Source organism: Phaethon lepturus, unplaced genomic scaffold (assembly GCF_000687285.1).
Source record: "Phaethon lepturus isolate BGI_N335 unplaced genomic scaffold, ASM68728v1 scaffold8872, whole genome shotgun sequence".
NCBI lineage: Eukaryota > Metazoa > Chordata > Aves > Phaethontiformes > Phaethontidae > Phaethon > Phaethon lepturus.
Window position 1 is genome coordinate 42465 of NW_010522628.1, and position 24133 is coordinate 66597.

At 40.4% G+C, this 24133-nt stretch overlaps 1 protein-coding gene across 1 annotated transcript in view; it reads right to left on the reverse strand.

The window, feature by feature from the left end:
- COL14A1 (collagen, type XIV, alpha 1) overlaps window positions 1-24133 on the reverse strand; it is a 120892-nt gene that overhangs the window by 3415 nt on the left and 93344 nt on the right. Inside the window, exons 38-44 of the mRNA XM_010281865.1 lie at window positions 23949-24002; window positions 22666-22719; window positions 13655-13708; window positions 12636-12707; window positions 10800-10835; window positions 10308-10374; window positions 9611-9799 (exon numbers count right to left, since the gene is read on the reverse strand). Of these exons, the coding sequence (XP_010280167.1) occupies window positions 9611-9799; window positions 10308-10374; window positions 10800-10835; window positions 12636-12707; window positions 13655-13708; window positions 22666-22719; window positions 23949-24002 (526 nt within the window). The remainder of the gene's footprint in view (window positions 1-9610; window positions 9800-10307; window positions 10375-10799; window positions 10836-12635; window positions 12708-13654; window positions 13709-22665; window positions 22720-23948; window positions 24003-24133) is intronic.

Sequence of the window (24133 nt, forward strand, 5' to 3'; positions counted from 1 at the left end):
TTTCATCGAAGTGGTATGCAGAGGCATCGGCCAGTTTCCAGGGTGCACTTCTGCTGGAAAGCTGCCTCTGGACTATACCAAGGTACAACTATTGTAAGTCAGAAGAATCCTCAGAGCCTCACAAAGCTGTCTATAAATTACTATGTGGCCCAGAAAAGTCAAATTTTTAATGCTACAGCCAACTTTCTTTCAAACATTCACCCACCAAACAGTGGTTCAGCATAGGATGGTTCTAGGCGTAAATGGAGAGTTATCATGGGTTGTTGCAGAGTCTTGCTAAAACACAAGAAAGGAGTTTCAGCACAGTCAGAATGTGTCCCCCAAAACAAAACCCTAAGAGTTTCGCAGCCACAAAATTCTGATGTTCCAACGTGCACGGCCACTGAGTTGTGTTCCTGCCCTTGCTCATGGCCCTACATTTCTATCACTGGGCCTGATCCATAGAGATCACAGATCTAGTAACCCAGAGAAGGCACTACCTTCTTCCAGCTTCATCTCCTTCTGCACTACCCCTATGGCATCCTATAAAAACACTTTCTATACCCAGCCATCACAATAAGCGATGTCCAACTAAAGTAGGTGTCAAAACTATGAATTCCAGACCCTGAGTTTCCACCAGTGCCTTGGAAACTCTCATAAAGTCTGTGTTTGATTTGGATGGTTCAAAGACACCAAATCCAGGCTGGTCTGTGGGACTTTCCCTCCATTTTCCAGACCTCCCAGCACTGGTAATTGCTCTCACTCCTTCACAGCTTCCTCACTTTCAGAGTCAAAGCCAATATAGAGCACCTTCATATAAATACAGTAGAAAGAAAACAGCTGCTGCCCTTGATGGGGCAATATCTACAATTTCAACTGACTGGCCTCCTTCCTTTCCTTCTGCTCAGGTAACTGTTACCGCTTAGGGAAAACATCTGGAGGACACTCATTTTTGCAAGGATCCATAGATTTTTTTAATTTCCTAGGTGAATTTCTGATGGAAGCAAATAAGTAAGAACAAACTCTAATTGTGGAAAAAACTGTAATTAAAGCCCATCACCGACAAAGAATCGCTCACATCAAGTTTACAAAATAAGAGTCTGATAAATTACAGGGGATTCAGTATCTGCTGAGGAGTTCTAGGTCTTCTACAGAACAGGAGGCTTCCAGGGCAATATATCATATAGCCCAGTCACGTAGAAAACACCGGCCACACCACTGCATTCAGTAACTCCATACTGAGGACATAATTTTTAACCAGCACATGATGAGCTCTTTATCTTACTTCTATAAGGCTTTTTGCCACTGTCCTGGCATAGTTTAGGTATTTCTTTTTCCCTTTTGTACCTTTTATTTCCTTCGATTGTACAATTTTGGGGCTTTTTTGGTTTGGGTCGTTTTTTTTAATGTCTTTTGGTGACCAGCTATTTCCTCATAGAGAAATAATACAACCATAACCACCTTTCACAGCATTTCCCATTAGGGGGTCTCCAAAGCTTTCCAAGTGTTTCTACTATTTTACTGTATTTTACAGGAGAGCCTTGGCCACCAAGAGAAGAAATACCATGGCCAAAATAAATAAAGAGAGCAGGTATGATAATCTGGGCGAAGTTTATACCGTTATTTTGCAAATAGCAGGTATCTTCCTCTTGCTTCCAGAGGATATCGGGCGAGACAGAGCAAGGTCTTGTACACCTCATCCCTGAATTTATGGATAACAGAATATTTATATAATTACTACTAAAAGTGAAATCCTTGGTTGTCCTGACCGTTTAGTCATTTGATGACTACAATCCTGCATCAGTTTCTTCTGAGCCTAGCATTACTCCCCATCTATGTCAGCCGTTAGAAGTGTTACCAAAAGTTCCTTTGACCAGAGCATGAACACAAGTGGCAGGGTGTACCCCAGAATGTGCTCTGATGTGGAGGCTCCAACTCATGCCTCTAAAACACCTTGATTTGATTACTGTAATTCCTCACTTCCTGAATAACCTGCCAAGCTTATTGGCAAATTCTTGCTCATATCACGCTCAGTAGCCAGAGTTCTGATCGGGTAAGCTTGTTATCCCATGACTGGCACTTCCCACTGATTTCCAGGGATGCTTCACAGTGATATTCAAGGACCTGGAATTCTTGTGACCTGGGCTGGGTTCTCCTTTGCTGGTTTAATACTCCTACCTGTGCTTACTATGACACTCAAAGGCAAGTGAGTACCTCCTCCACTATTTAAAATCTTAGTTGAAATTCACAAAATTATCTGTAACCACAAGTCTCAAAACCTACAGAGCTGCCACAAAGTTAGCTTTTCAAAGGGCATTTAGGCCTGGCAGCAGAATGAAGCCAAGTCTGATGCGCACAACATGTTTAACTACCTACATTGACTCTCGAGTACCTGAAAAGAGCTAGGAATTTAGGATAGGTTACAGAAGCCGGAGTGCTAAGGTGGTCACAATTAAATAAAGAAGAAATGAAGGGAGGCATGCCACGAATGTACCCCTCTAGGAAGAGCTCCCAGAGCTTACTCACTAGGGCACACATTTCACCTCTCTACCTATCTAGAGAAATAAGTAAAGACATGCATGCTGAAAGATGTAAATTATATCAGTGTCATGATCCCACTAGTTTTTATAAGCCCTAGTCTGGGTAAGAGGCCAGTAGGGTTTCATGAGGCTGTGGTCAATAGTTTCAGAGGTTTCCTCTCCCCTTCTATAGTGCCCTTCCATTTCCCAACATATTTGAGTCCCCTGGAGAAGTCCAGAGCTCATTCCACAGCACAAACTGCAGCACAGAGTGGCTCTGCCATGCTGAGACCCATGTCTCCTATGCTAAGACCCATCACACATGCAGGCTCTGCAGATTTTTAGATGACGGCATATAGCTGAAATCCAGAAATCTCAGATGTTCAAGCGTAGCCAATCCTGATGATGTTGCTTGGATACATGACTACGTTCTCCCCTACTCAGTGGCTCGGACTACCACCTCAGGATAGAATCATAGAAGCACTTAGGTTGGAAAAGACCTTTAAGATCATCACATCCAACTGTTAACCTAGCACTGCCAAATCCACCACTAAACCACATCCCTAAGCGCCATGTTTACAAGCCTTTTAAATACCTCCAGGGATGGTGACTCCCCCACTTCCCTGAGCAGCCTGTTCCAATGTTTGACCACTCTCTCAGGGAAGAATCCTAATATCCAATCTAAACCTCCCCTGGCGCAACTCGAGGCCATTTCCTCTCGTCCTACTGCTTGTTACTTGGGAGAAGAGACCAACACCCACCTCGCCACAACCCATTTCAGGTAGTTGTAGAGAGCGATAAGGTCTCCCCTCAGCCTCCTCTTCTCCAGACTGAACAACCCCAGTTCCCTCAACTGCTCCTCATAAGACTTGTGCTCCACACCCCTCACCAGCTTCGTTGCCCTTCTCTGGACACGTTCCAGCAACTCAGTGTCCTTCTTGTAGTGTTACCAAAACTGAACACAGTATTCGAGTTGCAGCCTCACCAGTGCGGAGTACAGGGATGCACTAGGCCAAAAAGATTAAGAATGGCTCTCTAGCCTAACTGCTCAAAAACCTACCAGGGAGAGGCAAACCTTGTTTCAGACCTTATTCCAAGATCTAATATCCAAAACACAAAGGAATATATTAATCAAACTGGACCACAAGACCTTCTCCCAGTGGTGGTGGTAGGTAGGAAAGGAATATAGCTTCAAATTTCCTGAAATTATGCTCTAACCATTTATCCACTGGAGAAAAGCTGGAGGGGAACTAGCACCGCCATCTCTTCTATCAAGCCTTGTTCACATCTAATCTTCCTATTTTCTATCTTGCATGTAAACCACTGCTTTCTCTTACAACTAAATTAGTTCCTACTAGCCTTTTGAGGGTAGATAATGAGCAACTTCTAGCCAAACTACAAGATTACTAAAAGCAATGTGACCAGGTTGTTGAAGCTGTAGCCTTGAGCTAATACAACCTTGTTGCTAAGGAAGGGCTCAGCACCGTTAGTACAACCCCTTTGGTGGTCTCAGAACAGCAGCAGAGCGAATTTCTTTCTGACTGCTGTATATTAACATAGTGCAGTACACCTACCTTACCTCGTGGTTGCACGAGGTACCTATTGGTCTTGTTCAGACTGTTTTACACTTTTAGATTATAAAGTGTCCACAAGGTAAGTTTCAGGAATTTTATATCCATAGCCCTAGCTCCTAAATCTCACTGAAGGTCAATTGGCCTCAAGCGTTTAAATTACTCTGACATCCTGAAACTTGCTAACATCTTTTCTTCTGGGTTTCTTAGCAATGTGATACATGGGCTTCATGCTCTCAAAAACTGTCTTCCAAATCCAGTATGGACCTCCTGTTTGCAATCCAGCATTTGGTTAGCAGAGATTGCAGCTGCAGTCAGAAGTGCTGTCCAGAACCTTTGAGGAAGAGCGCATTGCACAGTGTATGTAGGAAGCACTCCTAGGTGGCAGATATACGCTCTCATCTACATTTATATTCCTGGGGGAACCTGCCAAAAAAACACATCATCTGTGATCAACAACTGAATTCCACCCATTTTAAAGACAAATTTCTCAGGTAAACCTCATGTCCTGCATTCCAAATGCAGTTTCCAGATACCTAAAATTCACTTAACTCTGGCTTGCTTCAAACACATGGAGAGACTCCCCTGTTGCAATTCACTACTTCTGCTGCAGGCCTTTTAAGAAGGTAAATTCATCTAAATTGTCTCTTACCATACACACCCTGTAAGGAAACGCTTGCCATTTGCAAAAGGCAAAGTCTGTATGTGTGGATCACGTTGATCATAAGAAGACTGGCCCGTGACAGACCATTGCTTATCCTACTGTACAATAACATTACATAGTGACTTCAAAGACAATGGCCACAATGTTTTCAAACCACAGCCTTCCATGCACTCAATTATTATTCTTTGCACACACAAGAACATACACCCGTACGTGATGTTCACAGAATATGCTGCAGTAAGAAACGATAAATATGGAACAAATCTACTCAGGCTAAGAATAAAATGTTCATTCTGGAACAAGTTATGAAGCTCTTGCGCAGGGCTAACCTTCTTTGAAATCACATGGATATCAAGTTCCTAAAGCAAACATACTGAAGGCCAAGATACAAGTTTGCCTCAGGTTTCTTTTAGTCTAATTTCTAGTAAAGTTTACCCAAGTGAAAGAGAACATAAACACTGAAGGAAGAAAACCCTACTCCCAAGGCAAAACTTGCATGAGTTAAAATCAAGCACTCCATGGGCTTCCTAACGGCCTTTCCACCAAAGCTGTTTAATGAAAGTAAGCTAACAGATCCATAGACCTCTTGGTCATAGTTAATGGCTCCCTCCTAAAAATGACAGAACATTCAAAATACACCCATTTCGCTTTCTCTCAAGGTCATCTTTGCATTTCATTAGAGCATGGCTTACAGAAAGTCAACCAGACAAGACATCACTCTCCATGTAAGTTACTGCAATGGTTAATCACTCTCAGGGATAAAAGTGTGTATCAAAATTTGTCATTTGAGTTAGAGTGGCTTCAAATTCTAGCAACTGTTTTCATATTTGTGCTCTGGACATACTTCAGCAATACCATCAAACAGTCTCTCCTCCTTCACGCTAACCAATTTTTATGTCTTGTCCTCATCCAAAGTAAGCAATGGCTTGGTTTCAGTCCCATGGAGATCACAAGCAACTGAAATCAATTATTTCCAACACTATGCTAAAGATACCTCTGATAGCATCAGTTATTAAAAACAAAACCGAGATTATGAAAACATTCGCTAGCAAAGAAAATTAAATGTCCATGGTTTCTGTACAAAAGAAAATCTTAGGTATTGCTTATCTATTTTTGTTTTTAAAATAATGCTGTCCTTTGAGGAGACTTGCATATTGCAATTAAGAAAAATTAAACTGCTACCAAAAACGTCATCTTTCAAAGATGCTCAGTTGTAACCATAATGTATAATAACACAGGGTGATTTTTTTTTTATCCAGATGAAGCTAAAATTGGAAATAAAAATACTTAATTGACTCAACTGGCGAAAATTCCATTTAATTCCATTGGAATTTTGCCATCAGAGCTGTAAACATGTGGCTTTTGATAACACATGTTTAACTAACTCTTTCATATGAAGCCAGGAAGCAAATATGGATGAAGCTGCACTTGAAAATAGTGACTTTCTCTGTGACAGCTTAGGTATTTATTGTATTTTAATCATAGTGGGATGGAGTGAGTAGCCATAAGTTTTGTACATCACTTCAGAACACATCATAAGAGCACTAGTCCACCCAGTAGTAGAACTGCACTTTCACAGCATCTGAAAGTTAGCAGTGCTTCAGAGCAATTTTTACTACAGCTTTTACACGTTTCCTCAAAGTTGAGAAAGCTACCCATGTATTATAAAAATAACTGAAAAAGAAGAAAAAACCCACACTGAATCTTTGCTTTTTTGTATTGTTTTGCATAAGTCCAACTACTTCCTGAGCACTCAAAAGCCAGACACTAGTTATTTAAGTCCCAGTTCATAAATTTAAAATCAAAACAAAAGATGTTCAAACTAGCTGATATAAAAATAGAAACCAGTGCTGTGAACTAGTTAAAATAAAAATATAGATGAGTTCTGTGAATAGTCAGTGTTTGGTTTGTTTTCTTCCAAACTCCTATATTTACACAAATATGTGTGAGAGCAAAATTCTAGTAATTTATCTGGGATTATGTACTATAGGGGACTGATAACACAGTGTGGCCTCCTTAATCCTTAGATCACCAGTCCCATTCAAATGGCCTGTTGGGGCACCAATGAAACGTTAATATTGCTAACAAATATTGAGATTGCCGGAGATGTTTCTTTTCACATCATTAGAAAAATACAACAGATCAGACGCCCCAGTGTACAGCTAAAACAATAATCAACTAGGAAAACTAAATAACAAATGTCTTGGCGTGATCCTAATCCATTCATTTATATCTACACTGGAAAAAACAGATCTCAGCTGGCAACAAACACCGAGAACTGAATCTGTCAAGAGAATGATTTATCCGTTCTCAGTGAGGTGGGTCTGTCTTGGAAGAACCAGCTCAGTGTGTTACTAGTGAGAGAATACATCCAGGAATGGGACACCCTGGACCTAGAAGTTCATCAAGAGGAGGTTTCTAGCAAAACTCCAGGACACTGTCTCAGTCCAAGCCTCCTTCCAAAACATCTGATTAATGCTTGGCAGAGTGACAAGGTAAACAAGGGAAAAAAGCCAGGCAAGTTAGCAGGGACGTTCACTGATGTCAAGATTTCTCACTGCTGACATTTTCCAGCAAAACGCTCTCTGCTGCAGGATTTCGAACCAGTTCCACACGCTGCTTTCAGCAGTTCCCCCTTCTCACTGGGAAGGGATTGAATGGGCAGGAGAGGCGCGTGGGAGGAAACATCTAGCATCCCCCCACCTTTTCTTTTCCCACTCTACCAGCACCTTGCCACTCAGCTCAGAGCCAGTAACATGTTGTTGCAGCAATCTCAATAGTTTCAGGGGAAAAAAGCAACACTACTAGATAAACAACCAGGTCATTTTTTCCCTTCTAGTGTCTTCTACTTTTTAGTACGCTCTATGGACACTGCTGGTGCTGTTGCAGTGCATTTTCTGTCCTTAAAGGTGGAGGCTGACTTTTCAGAGTTGCTAATCTGGCACTGGTTTTGAACATTAAATTGACTTCATATACAACCAAAATGCTGACAACATCAGTGAAAAGAAACACATTGTTCATAAAGACTTCCAAGTGGATGGCTGGAGTTCTTCAGTACAGGACTATACGTTGTGACTTGCTGAATAAATTAAATACAAACAATGCTTCAGAACACAGCAAGGGATGGGGTCTGAGTCCGTTTATCCTCCTCTGTAGTCACTGGAAACTAAAAACCCTTCCACCTAGAAGCAGAGCAGTTTTAGTCTGCTACTTCACGTATGATATGTAGTTAGGAATCAAGTGAGAATTGGGAATGCACAAAAAACTTCCAATCAACCTCCACAAGCATGAGAAGCTGGTAAATATAATTTTTACTTTTCACTGATGCATTTTGGGGTTAGCTTACAGAAATTCCTTAGAAATGGATTCCGAAATATCCCAAGGGTCTGTACAACTGAAAATGTATCTTTCTGCTAAATAAACTGATACTACTTCAAGCACACATCAGTCTAAAATTTCAGTTGCTTCTGAAGAAATTAAGTCCTCAAGGACTAATTTTTACCTAGTTTCTGAATGAGCACCTTCCTCTTCCTTCCACATTCTGTGCAAGGCTCCAGTTATGTGTATGTCCTAAAATCCATTCTCACTCCAGATAAGCTAGCCAATTATTTTGTTTTTAAGTTTACACATGGATTCTTGATTCTTAAGACAATCTCATTTTAAGCTATAGTTACTGTAAAACACTCCCAACATTTGGCATCGCATTTTATGAAAATCTGCAGAGAGCTCTGGTTGACTGGATCATGGTTCTTGGAAGTATGCTTGGTAAGAGCTTGCTTTCTACCAAGTATGAAACTCCCCACAAGCACTACCTGCCAGTCCCTTCTAACATCAGTTATCTGTATAGAGAAGAAAAGAGTAATATACTTTTTAAATGTGTTTTTACCCTTTCTGTACTCACTCTATTGCCAATGCTGCTTCCCAGATATTAATATTATCAGCAGTGGGTTAACTCACATCATGTTTCATTTAAATGACTATATCTAATCACTCTGTGATTTCACAGTAGTACTACGTGTGGGTCTGGGCCTCAGCAGAACAAATACAATGGAAAATATATGCTAAATGCCAGACAGGTTTCCCTTTTCATAGACTAGCATTTTGGTTCCTCCATTCCTGAAGCTCCAGCAAAATATTCTGTATGCTTAAAAAGTCCCTGCCTGAGAAGCCATTTAAAATAGGCTACTGTTAGTATGGAAGCAAGTACCCTGAAATCTGCATTCAGTCTCTCCAGGTCACCACTTTTAAAGTCAGTTCCTCACTTGCTGTCTTGTCCAATTTTCTTTCCTACTTGCCTCCCACACCCATTCCTCCTTTTTTCTGGGCAGTGTCTGGTCTCTGCTCAGCTGGAGCAGGCAGTAGCAAGACTCTTCCTTGATCCTCTCAACCCCTCATAAAATAGGATTTTTTCACTCTTCTTATCAATGTTGCTCCTTTCAAAAGATCGTAACTTAAGAGATATTCAGACTGCCACATATTAAGTTAAGCAGAAAAGCTCGATCTTTCCCCAACATGGACCTCTCTGGTTTGCAGCCGACTTTCTTCAAAAATTCCTTTGCTTCAAAAATTCCTTAGAGCTCCAGCTCACTTCAGAGTCCTACTAAGATGAAAGCACGATGTGATGGGATGTGCCCAATTAGATGCCACCAATCTTCAGCAGTTTAGGCATTAAATCTCTGTCTGATCCTGCCAAATCACACTCAGCAAAGCCTGCATTATCTTCATGAATACCTACCAGAACTTTCATTATGGTCTGTGTTGAGCTCACCAACCACCTAGTGAGAAAACTGTTATTCTCACACTTAGACAGGAGACAAAAGCCATCAGAACACAGGAAAAGGATGAATATTTTTGTATATGTGAAGTACAAAGCCTACCTCTTTCTCCTGGTCTTCCTGGTTGACCAGGGCTTCCTGGAAACCCTTGCATGCCTGGTGATCCTTGTTCACCCTGTGGCCCTGGAGCCCCTGGCCGACCCGGCTCACCAGGAGGTCCTGCGATGGTTCGTGTTGAGACAGACTGGCTTGGAATCTGGTTCAGAATTGAGTTATATCTTGCCATATGACCTGTCAGGAAAAAATGTCATCATTTTCAAGTTGCAAGGGAGAATCTGGTCAGGTAAATTTGAACAGAGCACTGGCAGGTCTTCCTCAGGGCTGTGGTCTGTCATGCTTTGATGATATGAAGATGTGTTAGTGGAGAAACAGTGGTTTAGGGAGTACTGTGAAAAAGGGAAGAACTATTGTGTAGTATTTTATTTCCTTACTTTGATGTTTTGGGTTATTTTTGTATTTTCTATCTATAAAAATTTAAAATTGTCACAGCAGAAGCTTCTGTATACTATAATAGTTCAGAGACAATTCAGGCTTTTTTTTAGATGCCTGATGCTAATCGGCTCTACTTGGACATAAATCCATTTGAACATAAATATAGTTGGAACATAAATCCTGACCGTCCAGCCTAAAATTAACAGATCCCCTTGGATGCACTAAAACACATCATATTTGTAAGTAATTGTTGGCAGGAAAAGATCAATTTTAGAGATAGAAGCATACAAACTATCAGTGTACTTACCCTGGATGAGTTGTTCACACACTTGCCGAGCAACAGCACGCACCATTGCTTGGGACTGGAGATCACCCTGGATAACAGCAGCAGCAGTGTCATAACGCACTTTTTTGCATAATTTCTGCCTTGAAAAGGCTTAGAGCAATGAAAGATATTTATTATCCCTGGGAGATTATATCCTCATAGATGAGAAAAAAGCCAAAGAAGTTTTGGGATTTCCCTGGTTCCCATTACTGTTTTTAGGCAGCAGAGGTCTGAGAAGATAACCCTAATGTGAGATTTAGGGACCTGCTTAATGCCACATACTTCTCACCTTCAAAACATTAATGTAGCTATATATAAGACAATGTCTGGAAAAGAAGGAAAATTTGCCTGATTGCACAGAGAAAACTATTGTGCCTGTAAACACAGAGAAACATTAATTGTCAGAGAAAGCTTTTTTATGAGACAGAAGGCCAGATTGGAAAAAAATGGTGGCTAACATGAACATAGACTTACCCGCTCACCCCTTTCACCCTTAGCTCCAGGAGGACCCTATGGAAAGATTCATTACAAAATTATTTCTCATTTTGTTCTATCTCGAAATTTTTAACCCCTTAACATTGTCTCCCTTTCAACATCACAGTAAAAGGAAAAAAAAAACAAACAAGGAACAAGGTTTCAGGAGGCTATGTGACAATAACAAATATGCTTTTTTCATTTCAGTATTTTGGCAATTACATGGAGACAATGACTTTCTCAGGGGTTTGTCACATCCTGAATTCTCTTGTTTAAAATGGCAGCAAGGGCAGGCCACAGGGCATTTCACAGGACTGAAATGGGTCTAATTATCACTGAAGAAGAGAAGGCTGATGTGAGACAAACTATCAGTCTGAAATTTGTAGCATTTGCTGCACCAAGACTCTGCATCCACGAGGGATAAGTCATCTGGGGCAGTTACAACTTCACCAGTGGAGGTTTTTGGGCTTCTCTAGGCATCTCTCAGGAACTCCTGAAGCGGGGAAAGATCTGCACCAGTCAGGTAACCATTTGACTGATGCACGGTTAAAGCACAGCTTATTCTATCCTGGGAAAGAAGCAAGATTATTTCTACCCTCTTTTCTACCTTTTGGGAAAGACAGTTATTGAAACTCAGTAATTTTTCACCCGCCTAGCTGGTTTTTTCAGAACTACTAGAGTCTAAACATTCACAGCAGAGGTCTTACGTGACTCACAGGAATATCTATACTCTAGGAAATTTAGTTCAGTATCTGGAACATGTGTTTGGACAGGAACTGAATAGTCAGCATGTTATACATTGATAGTAATAAGTTCCATAGCTCATCAAATCTCCTTAGTAGATTTTATGATTACACTTAGAAACTATGCAGAAGTTAGGGCATTAGGTTATCATCTTTGCTTACATATTATCAGCCATTTTGTTTCCACTTAGCCAAATAAAAATGCTTGCATTGGATTAATTCTGCAAAGCAAACTGAATTCTATTCTATAAATTGAGTCAGAAGTACACACTGTCACATTCTGATGCCTTTAAAAATTAAATAGAACATTCACTGGAAAAAAATTGAGCAGGCTTTATAATTAACTAAGTGGCCAAATGATAACATGTGAATACACAATGTTATCTGAACTGTTACAGAGAAAAAGAGATCCACTATAAATCTTCTCCTTTATGTAATTTACACACTCGTTTTATAGTTGTATTCCTTTCTTCTGGTTAAACTGCTTTTTTTATAATAAAAAAAATAACATCTGAAAGACAAACTTAGTATTAGAGGTTCCTAATACTTAGTTTCAGTATAGAGGGTGTAATTTTCCGCTCAGTGAAATTGATGGTCAAATGTATGACAACATTCTAGAAAAAGCCCTGATCATTAGTCAGTTGCCCTGATGTAAATCCAGAGTAACCATGAAAGCCAGTTTTTTATTTATGCAATATTTTCACAGTTTAAAAATCAGAATAGTATTTTGGAAATATTTAGGTTAATAAATGGCATACTTTAATTTCCTGAGAGTGGCTTGAAGCGCAAAGGAAAAAAGAGAGAAAGTAGTTACACACAGACTACAAATTCACATACTGTTATGTTTTTAACTTCTGTGATTTAGTCTTGTGTTTTGACTCTCTAATCCCTATATTCCAAACATTGCATGCAAGAACAGCAAATAAATTCAATTATGAAGAATGAACAATGACCAATATGTTTTTCTTAAGCACTAACTGCAAACAGATCATAAGCTATAAATATTGAGGAGTTCTGTAAAACAGGGAAGCCAGGATCAGAAGCCAATCAATGCACAACAGCAAATACAGCAATATTAATTAATTTTACTCACAGGAGCTCCAACGTCACCTTGTGGCCCTTGGCTTCCAGTAATACCTGGAACACCTGGAGCACCAGGTATCCCCTACATGTAAAAAGAGAAAGAAAATACTTAGTGGTGATGATAATCAACATCCATGAATCCTGATGAGGGTAATAACTGTGATGGAGAAGTGGTGCACAAAGCAGACAGTTCTGCCAGTCAGAAACCAGACGTGCTGGGAGAGAGGACTAAGAAGCGCATGTTGCAGGAAAAAGAGCCCCGGAAGCACAGCTCTGAGAAAAGCACTCGAGAAAGATGGACTTGTGTTGCTTCCTTGCTGAAACAGGCACGGCTTGCTGAACCAGAAGGCTAAATCCTGTGATGTTACTACCATGTTCAGGGGTGATGACTCAAAAAATCCTTTGTAAAATGAACAGGATGGATAATAATAAAGAACCCCCGGATAACACTCAATATCATCAGCAGTTTCACCTAACTTCTTAAATCTATCAAGAAGGCACTAACCTTGCCTAACTGCCCTAGCTGAGAAGGATGAGACAGATTCTGGAGGCAACATATGTCTCACTTTGAAGGCTGAACGTGGCCTCTGCCGTCTGTCTTGATTACTCTGTGAGTGCATCCGAATACCTGCACTCACCTCCAGCCTCCAGACCAAGCAAAACTTGGCAATTCACTTTAACTAACAAACCTAATTTGAATTTCTTACAAAAAGGAGGTCTTGTTTCAAATATTAAGAGCACCAATTCCCTTTATATAGTATAGTTACCTGACTAAGAGCCAGTTATCTACCTACTGATAGAACAACTGACTCCCGTCCCGAAGGGACACATTTTTTCTTGAGCTAATTAAGAATGGAAAGAGATTACACTGGACGAGCAGCTCTCTGCCAACCCTATGTGTCATGAGAATTTTAACTTCCAAGGAGAACCCTTGGCCTTGGTCTATCCAGTGAAGCCTAGGTAAGTGCTCTACAACCCCTCAAAAACCTGCTGCTTTTTACAGTAATGAATTCCACGGGCAATACTCACCGTTGGGCCAGGAGGTCCTTGTGGCCCCGTGGGTCCATCTTTGCCAGGAAGGCCCTATGAAACAGAAATATAAGCAATTTTATTGGTTTTTTATATGTACTCCGTGAATCTGTTCCATTTCATCTAGAAGACTTCAGGTTTTATTTTTCCTTTGTTTTTTCTTAAATTAAGAACGGGTGGTAGTGCTTTTTTAGAAGAAAATTCCATTCTTTGCCCTGGGGAGGGTTTATTTCTGAAAAGAAGCTATAGCATAACTGGTATTTCTTAAAAATCCAACTAGTCTCACAATACCTTTGAAGAAGCAGCGATGCAAAACTCTTTGTACTGGCAATTACTCTGAGTAAATTTCACTTACAACGCTCCTGTAGTGAGGTAAATGAGAGCATTTGCTGTCAAACTTCCCTGCCACAAGACGGGTCACACTTCTACATCTGTTCTCACTGGTTGCAACTCTTCACAGGCCCACTGATGAAGTGCTGAAAGATGGCAGCGGAGAGTCCATCTCTCTGCCCAGCAACACCGTACATATGTACTAGCTATCACCGAGGTCCTGATTCAGGAAGCAGCAGGAAGGCTCATGTGGTTTACATTATGAACGTGCCCCAGAGCTTCCAGAAATGACAGCCAAAAACTAAAGATAACTTGGAAACTGGAAAGCAAGCAAATCATAGAAAAAAGACTGACCAGATGCAGAAGAAAATACACTGTTGAAGTATTCTTGCAAATTAATCAATATGCACATTTTGCATCCAGATGCTATAAAGCATAGGTTTCTGAACAGCTTGACGATAAGTCTATTTAATTACTATTTTAATTATTACACAGCCTAAAAAGGAGAAATATGATCTTATCTGTGGCTCAAGACCAGAATATGGAGGTGAGAGTAGAGGAAGGAGGGTTTGGAAGTGTTTATGCTGAACATAAAGCAGTAAATAACATTATAGGCCTCAGTATCTCGTAGACCTTCAGAAAAAAAATTCACACCTTTTTCGTTTTGTATTTTTTTTCTGAAACTTTATTTCTGGCACAATTTTAGCAATGAATATAGCATGAACTATTAGTTTTACGCTTTACATAATTTGGAAACTATGATTCAAACCTACTATCATATGACATTAAAAAATTGGTTGGGGAGTATTATCTGCCATGTACCTGGAAAGAATTTTTAAAAATTTGACCAGAAGGGTGTTTTCATGATAAAATAAGCCACATCATCAACTCATATTATGTCATCTTTTCAGGCCAAGCGCAGGGTCCTGCACCTGGGTCGGGGCAACCCCCGGTATCAGCACAGGCTGGGGGATGAAGGGATTGAGGAAAAGCTGAGCATGAGCTGGCAATGTGCACTTGCAGCCCAGAAGGCCAACTGGATCCTGGGCTGCATCCAAAGCCGCGTGGCCAGCAGGGCAGTGGAGGGGATTCTGCCCCTCTGCTCTGCTCTGGTGAGACCCCACCTGGAGTCCTGCGTCCAGCTCTGGAGCCCTCAGCACAGGAAAGACATGGGACCTGTTGGAGCGGGTCCAGAGGAGGCCAGAACAGTGATCAGAGGGATGGAACACCTCTGCTGTGAGGGCAGGCTGAGGGAGTTGGGGCTGTTCAGCCTGGAGAAGAGAAGGCTCTGGGGAGACCTTATTGTAGCCTTCCAGTACTTCAAGGGGGCTTGAAAAAAAGATGGGGACAGACTTTTTAAGCAGGGCCTATTGCAATAGGACAAGGCGTAATGGTTTTAAACTAAAAGGGGGTGGATTTAGGCTAGACCTAAGGAAGAAATTTTTGACAATGCGGGTGGTAAAGCAGTGGCCCAGGTTGCCCAGAGAGGTGGGAGATGCCCCATCCCTGGCAACATTCCAGGTCAGGTCGGACGGGGCTCTGAGCAACCTGATCGAGTTGAAGATGTCCCTGCTCATTGCACGGGGGTGGACTAGATGGCCTTTAAAGGTGCCTTCCTACCCAAAGATTCTATGATTCTATGATCTATGCATCCTTAGTCCTGATAAGCAAATACCTTCTTATTTCACAGTGTAGCTAGATGATTCCTGAAGCTTCAAGGACCAAAGCAGCTCCCCTATTGCAGCAAGCTCTAAAGCAAACATAACAGCTAAGTGGCACTGAAATAAAGACACTAGTAGTGTCTCTATCACAGTAGTTTTAAGACATACAGAGAGAAAAAGATTACAAGCCTAGTTCAATTAAATAAATTTGCAAAGGAAAGTGTGTTCAGTCTTTAAAACTAGTGTTTGTAGAAGAAACAGAGAAAGGTATAAGGAACTTTGAACTGCATTAAAGATCATAATATAGAGTTTCTGGTATCCTCTGGAAGAAGCATTTACTTCTGATCAAGGTTTTGAAAAATTCAATTATAACTCTTCACAGTTTTATAAAAACATGACAGTCCCTAAAAGGTAATGCAAACTAGACTTGTTTTTGTAACAGTAAGGCCTTCAAATAGACCAATACCTTCATATTTACAAGCATATTTCACTTTTTAAAGCAAAGATTTACAATCTGTGTTTATTTCTGATCAGTTCTAAAGCAGGGTGAAAACTGGTTGGACCCTTTAAGGGCTTAATTTAACTAGGAGGAGGGAACTGTAGAGCTTCTGAACTGACTTCTAAGACCTAGTGTGGATTCACACAAACTTCTAAAGAAAAATAATGCTGCATGTCACTCCCTTCTCCCATCCCAGTCAAAGAGTAGAACTAACAGTATGATCAGAATTACATTGGTTTTGAATGTATTTTGAATGTATCTTCCTTTCTTCTGAGCAATATTCTTACTCTTGGCTGCTCAAGAATCATCTCCTATCTATTCTCCTAAGATTCATTTCTCTTGGCACTTGTGTCTGTATCACTTGGCCACAAAAAATCGCCTCCTACTATTTGTTAGATGTGAAAATTGCTATTTATAAATGAAGTCAAAGAGAAGTTTGTTTCAAGAAAGAGTATGGCAATACCAATTCTCCCATGCAGGTGAAAGACCAAAGTTATTTGTGCTGCCAACAGAGTTTGAAGATGATGTTACTCACACCATCTGATGGCCAGAATGGATTTGACCCTCATTCTGAACTTGTGAGTAGTGGGCAGAGGAGATTAGTAGGTGCCAGGAAATTGGCAGGAAGACTGGGAATGTATTTCTTCTGGCTCTTTCTGACATTATTTTTGGTCTGTGTAATGTACAAGAAAATAGAGCACTGTGAGAATTCACAAAGTCGTATTCAGAGCACTGAAGACGTTATTCACGCTCCCATTTATTGAAGTGTCCTCTTTGCTTAACGATCTCCAGAATGACTGAGGGAATCGCATAGCACAACAGCACTTTGTCTCTGATGCAGTCACAGCCAGCATAGGAATGACTCTGTACAGAGCCACTCAATCTCCTCCATGGAGCTGCATGTCCAAGAACATGGACAGATTTTGATGTGTGACCTGAGATGTAAGGTGGTTTAGAATCAAGATATGTATTATTTTAGAAGGTTAACTTAAATCACAACATATTTTGCTAATGGCATGAAAAACAGTTATGGAGAAACAGTGTAGCTGCAACAGAATTTATTATCACGGATTTTATTTGCCATAATGCAAATGGCATCATAGAACGTAGGCACCACCCAAATCCCTGTAAAATCTCAAGTCTGCTGAAGTCAGTGGGGACTGCTGCTGACCTCACTATAAACTCTTTAGCTGTGACCATCAGAGAAATATTACGAAATGCTATCACAGTGTATTAAAATCTGAGGTGTAGCTTGCAACAGATTTTACACCAACATGAGCTATTCTAAATTAAAGCTGACCCAGAAAAAGAGCAGAAATGTGGGGTTTTTTCTGAAGTGTTGCTTAGAACACACAGCCTTAATTCAATCAAAATAAGCTAGCTCTGTCTTAACACACAATAATGCTGACTTAGAATTTCTTCTCTTCCTTGTGAAATTACCAGTGCCATCTACAAGCTGATAGTCTAAAATTATTTTACTATTAATTCTTCATAATGTAAAACACACATTTTTTGCATATCTGTTGTTAATCTGTCATACTTCTCCTCCAGTATTTGCAGTGTGCTATTAAGATTAATATCTGGAAGATAATACTCCTTTCCTTGTGTATCGTGTTCCTTTGGCTGTACCTTTACTTGTAAATTAAACAAGTCCTAAGAGAAAAAGATGTGACACAGCTCATATCAACATGCATAACTGCATTTCTGTGGCTTTGTGGAAAAGAACTGGGGGGTCCTAGGGGACAACAGGTTGAACATGCGTCATCAGCACACCGCTGCAGCAAAGGCAACCAACCACAGTCTGGCTGTAGGAGCACAGTCAGCAAGTTTAGCTGCTCCTGAAGCAAGGTAGTGTTCCTTCACCTCTGTTGAGTGCTTTTAAGAGTACTTCTGGAGCGCTGTGTCCAGTTTTGGTCTCCCAAGTACAAGAAAGACTGACATACTGGATCAGGTCCAGCGGAGGGCCACCAAGCTGGTCAGGGGCTGGAGCACAGGACACATGAAGAAAGGTTGAAAGAAGTGGGTTTGCTCTGCTTGGCAAGCTCATTGCTGTCTAAACTACCTGACCAGAGGAAAACAGGATGTAACCAGACTCTTCTCAGAGCTGCACATCGATAGGACAAGAGGCAATAGACACAAGTGGAATCAGGGGAAATTATCATTGCATGTTAGGAAAAAATGTTACAACGAAGGCAGTCAAATAAATACTGTCACAGGTTGCTCAGAGACATGGAGTCTTCATACTTGGAGGTGTTCAAGACTCAAACTTAACATGGACCTGAGCAACCTGATCTGATCAGACCTGTTTTGAGCAGAGTGTTGGACTAGATGACCTCTGAAGGTCCCTTCCAACCTTAATTCTATGATTCTATAAATCCCACTTAAAGAGCGTGCATTTAAATGGCCTACTGGAAATGGCTTCTGATCTATGCTATCCCCTGAATCACATGCTGTGAAAAAGTTGCAATTGGCCCAGCATAACACTGCCAAGAGGAATGATAAGCATTAGACTGCACAGGTCCCTAGCCAATGCTCAAAACCATGTTCTGGCAATATCTAATTTACTAGCCTAGATGCAGGCTTTCTGTCTCACAGCTGGTCTCTTTGCCCTTCTGCTCTCAATAGGAGTCATCAGAAACTGAAGAAATGTTTAAGAGACTGAATCATCGTCTCTATCAGTTAGAGGTATCTTACTGCAGACCACTGTCAAGTAGGATAAGGTAGCATTGGTCAATGCTTCTGGACTCCAACCTAGCTGCAGCAGCTGAGCAAGAGAAATCGATCACTTCATAGTTTAACTCTGTGGTCCCACCCCTATCAGACATACAGGGAAACACATACAGCAAAGCTTCCTCCAGAACTTTATCGTGTGAAGGAAGAACCTTGCCTCTTTGCTAAGGAGAAGCTTAGCCAGGAGAAGACACCCCTGAGGAAACCTCCAGCTGACAGTGAGCAGTGAAAATGTCAAGGGCACAGGAGATACAAAGTTGTGAGTCAGAACAATGAAGATCCCTCCTTACAGTGTGTCATCAAGCAGAGCATGCTTGCTGCTCAGGATGATATATTAGGCTTCTCTTGCTGCAGCTGTGTAGATCTGTCCTCTCGGGTAGCCAACACTTTCCAAGAAAGAACAGGGATTGCAATTATGACCTGACCTTGGATAGTAGCCTCAAAGATATGGGAAAGGGAAGACTTTTCCCCCTTCTACCTACACGTCTAAACAAGGGTCAGTCTCAGTCTGCTTCCAAACTTTATACTCTTGGCTGAAAGAGATGAACCAAAAGCACAAAAGAGAGTAATTACTGTCTACATACCCACCACAAGCATGACGTCGGTTTGGATTCTCCCGCATGTGCAATTCAAGATGCATGTTGCAACATGATACGCTCGGGAGAGTTGGTGGAGAAACACAATCTATTCTCTTTCATAAAACCTTTCTATATTGACAGTAGTTGTAGCATATTTAGCATATGGTTTAGTGGGCATGGTGGTGTTGGGTTGATGGGTGGACTTAAAGGTCTTAAAGATCTTAAAGGCCTTTTCCAACCTTAATGATTCTGTGAAATTCTGTGAAATATTTGTAATATGGGACAGTAAGAGAGGACACCAAACAACCACAGCCCCAGCCAAAAAATAAAAAGAAACAATTTTCTAGTTAATAAAATCTTTTATGACACTCTTTTATAACTGGAAGCTGATGAGAGGGGACTGTTCCTAGCGTGGATTCTGAAATGTAGATTTAAACCAGTTACCAGATGGATTTAAAAATATTATAATGGATATTCAGAAAGTTTGCTTCGTTATCAGAAAACACATTTTTTTACTCTGATTCAACCTTCACGTGGTATTTTTATTACATCCCACTTTTTTTCATAATGAGAGTATTTCATTATGAAAATGATCTTTGTATGAATTCATACAACTGACAGGGGATATGCTCTATTTTTTAATGAGTTATTAAAAGCCAAGAAACAAATAAACCAGAGACTAAAAGCAAAAGTTCAGAAATACAAAAAGAATGTTTACAGACTAATTGTTGAATTAAAACATTAAGAGGGAAAAAAAGACCATTTGTCAACTGATTTCCACAATAAAACCAGAAATGATGAACGCTAGAAATCAAAACTAAAAGGAAGGAAAAAGAACTGTAAAAATGAAGTGATTCCAAGTACCAGTAACTGGAAGGAAAAAAGTCTCCATTTCAGGACTACTTGAGTTTAATACCATATTGTCCTCAGTTCAGCAAAGCTCTCAGAGATCTCGCAATAAATATCAGTCCTGTGCTTACCTCCCATTAAAATCAGTGTGATCAAGCCATCTGTTTAAGTACTTTACAGCACTGGTATCACTATATTTAAAGTATTTCAATGAACAATAAATACTAATGACGAAATGATGCTTAGGCTAAGAATAACAGAAAATCTCAGTTCTAGTATAATAGCTGCAAAACAGTTCGGCATCTTGGCTAACGGGAGGAAGCCCAACAAAGGGAACACTATACAAAAAGGCAGTTTACTTCTCAGGAATTTTCCAGTTCCCCTTTGCTGTCGCTGCAGTTACGCCCTTTAGAATTATGCCTTTCTCCACTGCTTAGCTTTCGAAGGGACTGTGGTGAAATCATTGGTTTGAATCTTCACCTATTAAAAGCAACTTTATGTTGTCATAACTTCACAGGAATCAAATGAGTAACAACACCATAAAATTAGTATAACATCATTATTTGTTGCCATAGAAATAATTGCTGTGCAATATTGCACAAGAGTCACACAGAGACAATAACAGGCTAACAGACCTCATTTTATGAGATCTAGGCTATTTATCCAGCTACTTTGATTAACGCCAGAAGAAAGGGAACACATGAACCAAGCATGATTACCGTATCTATAAAAACTGGCAATTTATGTAATTGTCCTGCCTTATTATAGACAACACTGGGGTCTTCTACAGGATAAGCACTGCATGACCTTTCCAGGCTGTATCAAAAGCCTTTGCTGCACTAGTCTTCCCCGCAGCTTTTCTCAGAAATGCCATTTCTCTGCAACAACCTGCTGACTTCCACGTGGGAGAACTAGATGAGTTCTGAACTGCTGGCTGACATCAAGGAATGGCTGAGGGCCTCCCCTCCTAAATAGAAAGTGAGCTCCAGAATAAAGTAAAAACACGGAGTTGTCTTCTCTCTGAATTGCAGAATGCTCAGTGTGCCTTGTGATCAGGAATGCAGAAAGAGGATGCACATACCACTCATGTACAGTGTCTAGCACCAAGTCCCCTCAACCTGGCTATCATCAAGATTAGACAGCATGGTGGCAAAAATCCAAATGTCCATCAGGCTCCAGGTCTTTATTAACAGATGACACCAAGCTTGGGGAATTTAGAGGGAAAAAATCCCAATATAGTCAAAAAGAAGACATTAAAAACATGCAAAATTGAGCTTCCATACAGAAAGAGGCATCACGGTATTATAAAGTAGGAAAAGGAATATATTTACCTTCATATTTCAACACAACTTAATTGAAAATTTGAAAACTATTAAGGTTATTCATCTGATGATAATGTTGTATTTTATCTTAATAAAACTATTATCTATGCATTGCCCAAATTCTACAGTAACTTTAGTGGAATATGCCAATTCTTAAATTCACAATAGTGAGCTCAAATACAAATTTCACTATAGGTTGTTTTTTTTAATAACAAGGTCTCAGGTTAATGCCAGAAATCCAAAGAAGGTCCAGATTTCTCTGAAGTTCAAGTTACATTACCATATCCAAAAAAGGTTTATGAATATGTAAATCTTGTTCAAGTGAAACTGAAAAGTCGTATTTAATCATGAACTTCTGCTGTAGACAGTAACCTAGTATTATGCTAACAATAACTTTCCAGCGCCTGTCTAATGATGAAACAAAAGTCTCCCCAAGGAGGCAGGGAGGAGGACGTAGAGGTTTAACTGCACACATGAATATGAAGACTTTTTTACCAATTCCTAGACAGACTGTGAGTATCTTTATTCGTTCTACCAGAAGCAGAATATGGTTGACTACATTTTTATATTCTTCAACTTTTCCTTATGTCAGCAGTTTCTACAGGTATTGTTTTACATTCAGTATTACATTCCCTTGTATTTGTTTCTGTTATTCATTAGCTAGAAAGCAAATTTAGATCATTGCATTGTATTGCATGCTAATTATGTACCATTTAACCACCACCTCGTTTTAAATGCGTAAGCAAATGAACTAATTGGCAGTGCTGGACACTAGTGACATCTACTCCTATCAAATGCATTAAACACAAACATAGTGCATGGCTCCTCATCCTCGTCTAGTATTTCTCAACGCCGATCTAGCAGGTGGAAGGATACGCCACCCTATCTCTGTCTTCTCTGTTGATTGGCACAGTGATATGGGTCTCCAGAAGTTACAGAATACAAGTGACACAACTATAATAAAACAACCATGCTGGGAAACATATCCATTATGGAATGGAAACTCTTAAAACAAATGCAAAACATGTTCATTTTACCTTACCCTTTGACCTTGAGCTCCATCTCTTCCAGGTGAACCTGATGCTCCTGGGACGCCCTAAGCATTATAAAGAGAGGGCAAATAATGAAATCAAGTTAACAGAATTCAACTAAGTCACTTTCCCGTGAAACTGTATGACATGCTTTTGGAAACATGTTTTGGATAAACAGAACTAGGGAGTTCAGTTTCAGTAAAGAAGGTATTTCTGTGAAATGAGAGATGGTTAAACACACATTGTTAACATGCACAGGCTTCATACCCCCTCACGACAATCCTCTGTTAAGAATACTGAAAATCTCATCAATTCAGGCTTCCTGTGCCACTAAGATGAAAACAGCTTTATTTCCTACATCATTCCAGTGTCATGTCAGTGTAACTCCACTGTATGACATCAGTACCTAAACATACAACGGCTTTTTCTCTCATTGCTAAAATGGCGTCTGTTACCATACAGGTTGAGGGAGGCGATTCTGCCCCTCTACTCTGCTCTGATGAGACCCTGGAAACATTGAAGGCCGTGCAGCAACACCAAAGGGAAAGCCTGGCTAAGCAGGATTACAAGTTACATCCAGCAGTTCCCCATTGTTCAGAGGAAATGTCACTCTCTGGCTTACGAAGGTTGCAGAGCAGCAGTCTGGGACCATTACTGCGGTGGTCCAGAAGGCTAACAACACTGTGTGAGTTTACCACCCCTAGCACTTATGAACAAGAGGGAGGAACCTGGTAACAACCAACAAATACTGGATGGATATAATCAGCAGAAGAAGAGCATCTGAAAAGCGAAGAGCAAATGATCCTGGAAAGCAGCACTAAATTGGAATGAAATATCCAGACTAAACACCAGACACCAAACTGAGTAAGATTCACTGAATACTACAGATTTTAAGATGCTGATCTGGTGAAAGATGGCATCAAAAATTATTAAGTGCCTGATCTGTCCTCCTAGGTAACTCCAGGAGGAATTCAATGGGTTTAAAGTGGAAACAAGCAGATGTTAATTGTTCGCTATGTGAGCAGAAATCTAAGAGTGGATAGGTTTTGAGGCTACAGAGACCAAATTTCAGTGTTAAACAAGGTCAAGAAGGTAACCAGTTCTTCAGGCCCTGAATTATTTGGTCAATGCACACCAGCATACCCTAGATTCTTGATTCTAAATCTCCATTCAAATTCATCCCACAACACGCTTCTCCGCAGTTGTGAATATGTGCCCTGAATTCACAATGATGTCAATTCAACATTCAAACTTCGTTATTAAGTGACAGGTTAAACAATAACTTAGGGAATACCTGCAAGCCAGGAAAACCAAGATCTCCCTTCTCTCCCTTTTCACCTGGTGGCCCCTGCAAATTAAGAATCACACATAGTAAACCAAATACATGGTTACTTTCCGATTTTTAATAGTTCTTTTCAGCTTCTTTAGAAAAAAAACACCAAGCAACCAATAAGAAAAGCGACTATTTTTTTCCTGCTG